This window comes from Oreochromis niloticus, linkage group LG6 (assembly GCF_001858045.2).
Source record: "Oreochromis niloticus isolate F11D_XX linkage group LG6, O_niloticus_UMD_NMBU, whole genome shotgun sequence".
NCBI lineage: Eukaryota > Metazoa > Chordata > Actinopteri > Cichliformes > Cichlidae > Oreochromis > Oreochromis niloticus.
The window spans coordinates 8,113,105-8,119,104 of NC_031971.2; the positions used below are offsets into that span (position 1 = coordinate 8,113,105).

General features: G+C 39.4%; 1 protein-coding gene across 2 annotated transcripts in view; it reads right to left on the reverse strand.

Moving 5' to 3' along the window:
- Window positions 1–5,479, reverse strand: part of zgc:92360 (arf-GAP with dual PH domain-containing protein 1) — a 31,805-nt gene extending 26,326 nt beyond the window's left edge. Inside the window, exons 1-3 of one of the 2 annotated variants that reach the window (XM_003456563.4) lie at window positions 5,023–5,478; window positions 1,967–2,097; window positions 670–761 (exon numbers count right to left, since the gene is read on the reverse strand). In XM_003456563.4, coding sequence (XP_003456611.1) covers window positions 670–761; window positions 1,967–2,097; window positions 5,023–5,110 — 311 coding nt within the window. In that variant the 5' untranslated portion in view covers window positions 5,111–5,478. Of the gene's footprint in view, window positions 1–669; window positions 762–1,966; window positions 2,098–5,022 lie in introns of both variants that reach the window. The other variant, XM_019360320.2, reaches the window with a different exon arrangement.
- Window positions 5,480–6,000: the final 521 nt, after the last annotated feature.

Below are 6,000 nucleotides of genomic sequence, written 5' to 3' on the forward strand. Positions count from 1 at the left end.
TTATACATATGCAAGTACCGAACTTACTTCAAAATCACAGTGCAAAGATTTGTGCCCTGGAAGAGTCAAAGCCCAGACTGGAGTCCTAAATCTATTGTGTGAGATGACTTGAAAAGGCAAACTTTTTCCAGACACACCCTCAACTTGGCCAAGCTTGAGCAAATCAATCAGGCAGAAAAGTTAAAAAAAAGAAAAAAACCTCAAACAAACATCTCCAAGAGCTCCTGTAGATTTCAGCCACAGGAAGTGAATAGCTGTTCATTTTACACTGAAAGATTTCAAAGCTGAGCGCATGGGGATCACAGTGCAACGTAACAACACATCAGCTTTGCAGGGAAATGGGAACATGGATTTAAACAGTCAGCTCCATGTAAAAGTATTTATTGGGAGGAACCGTTTAAACTGTGTAATCATCAAGTTTATTGCGTCCATTCACAGGCGAGTGTTTTGAGCATATCAGTGTTCCCCTTCTAGTCACACTGTTAATTATAGTTAATACTTATAGTTTGGCTGGAAAACAGGAGATTTTTCTTTAAAGAAAAAACCCCACACATAGCTCTAAAAAAATAACTCCTTTCTTTATGTAACCAAATGCATGCACATTTTTTCTACAAACTTGTTCAAAAGAAGTTATGTGAGTGTGACATATGTGTCACTATGGTTACTCACTGGCAGTCCTTGTGGGTTGGTTTGTAGTAGTAGACTGGAACAGCGGCCTCATATTTGCTCTTCATGAGCTCATTGCCATTCTGAGCCATGAACTACGAAAACACACACACACACACATACATGACATAGACATATTATTTGAGGATGACTGACATCTTGGCAGAGCTATAGACAGTTTTACAGCTAAAGGACACATTTTCTCATCTCCTCAGCAGAAGCATTAAATTCCCAGAATAAATCTTCATTGATGTTACAGGAAACCGATTTCAGTTACGGGAAGATGACAGATGTGGCAACTATTTTAAGATAAAGATGTTCGGAGAACCCACATCATTAATTATCTGATTTCCATGAATCCAGTACAAAAATGTTGTGGGCAGGAATGCAGTGTTTTGACATTCCCGAGGACTGATTTATCATAGTGATTTATAATAAGGATTTTGAAGCAAAATTCTTGAAGCTAATTTTTTGTCTCTATTTAAGAATGTGGTTTTTGGTCTTCTAGGTTTGTGAAATGTGTTTGTTAGGTTCTTCTCAAAGTGAAAAACCCACAGGTGAGCCCATCAAAGACTTGTGGCATCATATCTGACCTGGAGGCCAAAGCTTCTCTAAAAAAAAAGACTACACAGGTAAGTTCAACTTACTTAACAATGGGCATCGACCTAGCTCTGACAAAAAAAAGTGACTGGTTTCCACTAAAGATTACAAATAACTGCACAAACAGTGTAAATAAAACCCTCAATTGATCATTTTAAGAGGTGATATCTTGGTTGGTATAACCAAAAATCACTGTATCATTATTAACCTCCTAGGACCTGGCGTCCACATATGTGGACGTCACATTTTGGGTTATTTAGACCAAAATACTCAATTTTGTTCTACATGGGCCTGATATCCACTTACAAGGACTTTATACTGCTACTGTTCTATCAAAATTTTAAATTATTATCCTCATATGTGGCTCTTATTTTTCTTAAAAACAAAAATAAGGGGGAAAAAAAAATCTGGCAATTTTTTATTTTTATATTCATCGGGCCCTAATATGCCCAAATATCAAAGAGAAATTGCAAATGCATGCCGTGGAAGAGTTCGGGTCTTAGGAGGTTAAGATTGTTTCAGGATACATGGAGATATACATGGGGGAAAAAAACACGAGCACAAAACAAAAAACAACAAATAATCTACATTTAGACTCTGGTTTAAGCATATAAGGAAAAAGGAAACCACTTGGTAACTTTCGTTTCTTGAGAACAGGTGGTTAACCAGCCGTGGCTGGAGGAAAACAAGTAAAAAGAACCTCCAACTCATGGTCCTCCCAGCGGGACAGGGTCAGTGACTTGACCTTGCTGATGTCGGGAATGTTGCGGTGAATTCCAGAGCAGGCCAGGCAGATGAACACTCCCAGTGTGCAGGAGCCCCAATTAGGGTCTGCAGAGAGAAAGGTGGAGAGAACAGTTACAGTATGGTAGGGCACTACCTTTGTCAGACACAACAGACCGAATCTGAAGCCTAATCAGATATAAGAAAAGAGACAGTATGTAGTAACATTAGTTAGGCTGGATTCAGACAGCATCACTGCTCTTTTGTTTGTTTTCTGCATGGGCTTTTTTAAATGATTTGACTTCTTGACTAGCTGTCTGTCAATTTTTCCAACCAATACATTTACTGAAAAATGAATATAAGCCTTAAGGCTAGTAAAAAACAAACCAGTAATGTCCAAAGTGCATATTATTCTTACATTTTGAAAGCTAAATTTAAAAATATTTCTTTTAAAAATCCAGGTTAATTTCTTTAAGTTGTCTTCTGTGGAATGTTTTCATACATGATTTTCATTCTTCCAGCTTGATAATTTATTTTTATCTTCCTGAGAATTCAAAATAAATAACTTTTAATGCATCACTGCTGAATAGCATAAGAAGATAGGGCTTCCTTTTCATTTTTGTTGTGACAGAGATTCTCAGTATGCCAATGTGCAGACTATATTTCAAGGTACCAACACAAGCTAGCAGTGTGTTGCTACATTTTCACCAACAACGGGAAATAATAGTAATTAAAGGATTAACATAGCCACTTTGATGTCACCCTGAAAATCTATGGACATTTTAAACCCTCACTGTTAGTCTTTCTTGTTAGTGGAACAAGAAATAATCTAATTTGGGGGTGCTAAATTGGCTAATGCTAGCTGGCTTTGATTAGCAAGCTTCAAAGTATATGGGTGTTTTTCACAGGTACACACATCTACCAGATAGTGCTAAGTAACAGACAAATAAAAAAATAAATCAATCAAAAAGCACCAAATATAGATGTAAGGTTCAGTTCAGTGACTCACATTAGCAGAGGTAAGGCCTAGCAGCCAGCTATTAGCTACAACAGCCTGTGTCAGTATCCACTTGTAATCTCAATGTGGCCACTCTTCAACTTAATCATTAAGAAAATCTAAATATGTGAGCTATTAAAAATAAATAAATCAAATTTGCCACCCTAAATTTGCTAGGAAAGAAAATGTACAGACCCAAACAGTCCTTTCTTTTGTGCCAGACTATAGACATTGTTTTACAGTCATATTTGACTCTTTAAATACTGTGAATTTAGGCACTTTAACATAGGCGTCTATGTGAAGCAAACTCTGCAAATATCAGCCAACACCTGTTGCAAGACCTGGTAGACAGGTGACAGCTGGAAAATTTGAACATACAACACACCACTTATCACTACAACATGCTTCACACATCAGGCTCACACTAAATAGGAGAAAGCATGTTTGCAAGCATTATTGAAATCTCTGAGCTTCCAACCAGATCAATGCTACACAGCGACAAGCCTGAAATCTATAAGGGCAATTTATCTGCCTCACCTCTAAACTCAAAGATACGAGAAACATTTTCTTTGCTCTGGCCACACCTGTCTTATCTTTCTGAGAACCTTTCGAATTTCCTAGTAACCAGAGCGAGGAAGGCTTGGTCTTATCAGTATAAATCACAGATGTCTGAGCAATGAGGGCAGTGTTTAATTTCCCAACCGTAGAAGGCAAATTGGAATACACTGTGCCTGACTGGTTAATACTCATGCCTAATTTTTTGCAATGTTTCACAATGGGCAGAGGCAGCTGAGTAAAATGAAACCAGCCCACGTGTGCACGAGGCATCGGAAACATAAAGGGATTCCCTTTAGTCTCCAAAAAGGAAGACACATGGTAAATATGCTTGAATGTAGCCAGAGCTGATGCTGGGAATCTGACAGCAAAACCTGTCTTTGAGCACGGAAGTTCCTCTCCAGCAATGCATGCCTGACTTCTCAATAATGTATTTTTTTCATTATACAAAGATTAGGAAGCGAGCTACTATCTCTCTTACATGTCTCCAGGGCATACATTCAGTGATTGTTTTGTTTTTTCCCTTCTGATGTACTGAAACACATTATGTGCTGTGCATGACGGCTCTCTCATACTGTAACACAGACAAAATGTAGTGCCAGCATGTTCGGGCAAAAATAACTTTGTGCCATTTTATCTGCCACAGCAGGATATTCATTCACACATGGGTAGCTTGTATAACCTAAACAACTGCTCCACATTCCACACACTGACTAATCTGTCAATCACGGAAGATGGCTTTACAGGCCTCCAGTTTCTCTTAGTTTTCTCATGGATACCTTTATATTTGCATCATCCAAAGGCAGAGGCCAGAGGTAAATATTTACCTACATTGTCTGCTGATCATTTCTTTGCACAAATAATCAGTCTAGAAATATATTTAAAAAAGAAAAGTCCATTACAACAGCCCCAAAAAACCCTTATTATTATTGTCTTTAATTATCCACCGTCTATGCATCTTATATACAGATATGGCCTCTTTATAATGGAGCTCCCCATATGTCCCCATTTTTAAAATTGTTTCTATTAAAAAACTATAACCAACTAAAACAAAAAAGATCACCAAGAAGACCTCCACTGCTGAGCTGAGTGGATAAGGGTGTGTGCAGGCCCTTCTACTGCATGTCGAGACATGATTAGCGCTGAACTTCTCTTCTCTTGGCCCACCACATCACTTCACTGCTTCAGCTGCTATCTTCTCCACCTTCAGGGAAACTCCTCCCTCCGTTCCTAACTCACCTTGTTACACTTACAGTCAGAACAGCGCCGAGCATGCCTGGAAGCCTTTCCTTTAAAAATGTGTTAAAGGTCTAAGCAAGCATTTAATCCTATGCTGTAGTGACTAGCATAAAACGAAGGAGACATTAAGGTGCACTTTAATAAACGGCTTTACCAGCAACGTTATCATAGATCCAGCATAGTCTGACTTTCCACTTTCATAGTTATTAAAGCCTTCTTATTTTTTTTTTTCCCCAACCTACCTGGTGCGCCACAGTCTGCGCAGGCGTCATTTCCAGGCTTCTGCAGGATCTCTCTGAAAGCTCGGGTCGATCTTTCATTTGCGGACATTTCAGCGAGCTGATCTGTTATTCCTCCGCTTTCAGAGAGCGGCAGAGACTGGGATGGGGCGGCGAATAGCCAAAAAAAATGGAAAGGTGTGTCTGCTTGGGTTTCACTCCCCTACTTGGGGTGCGGACAAGTCCGCACAGGTGGCCTCCTCAGCGCAGAGGTATGCCTCGCATTGAAGGGGATGAAACAAGAAAAGAAAGAACGTGAACTTCAGGGTCCTTCACAAAGTTTCCACAGCAAAAAGTTCCAGTATCTCTCTTTGCTTGCTGAGCCCAAAGCCCACTAGTGGCACTCTTCAGGTGCGTCCTCACAGTTCTGCAGACAGATCACCTTTTACTGTCTGGGACTGGCTGAGCGGAGCGGATGGCATGAAACTCTACACTAGGAAGTGAAATACAGAGGTTGTTGAAACTTGCTTTTCCGCATAATTCGAGGTTAGATTGCATACCGCACCGGCGCCAACTACGCAGGGCTTATTCGCTTAAAAGGCGCATTTGGAAGAGCCTGTCAGACCCGGTGAATAATGATGGTGTAAATCACTGCAGATTTGGATCTGATATCAAGTTAATACAGAGTCAGTATTGCCGATACTAATAAAGGCAGCTTATGTATGCAAAAGCAATATGTTGTGATTTATGAGATGAATCATCATTAATGTATCAATTCACACACGTTTTAATGACCAATAAATCACTGTGATTTTTTTCTTTCCAAAGTACTGAGTAATACAACAAAACACACCATTCAGCCTGTCTCTAAAGCACTTTGGGTCTTTGGGTCAGCTTCTGTTGTTTAAATCTGCTAAAGGCAATAAATAAAATAAACTTGACAGTCAGCACAAAAAGCTTCAGGCATTTTTCATAGCGCATGTTTGAGGTATGTCTTTTCAT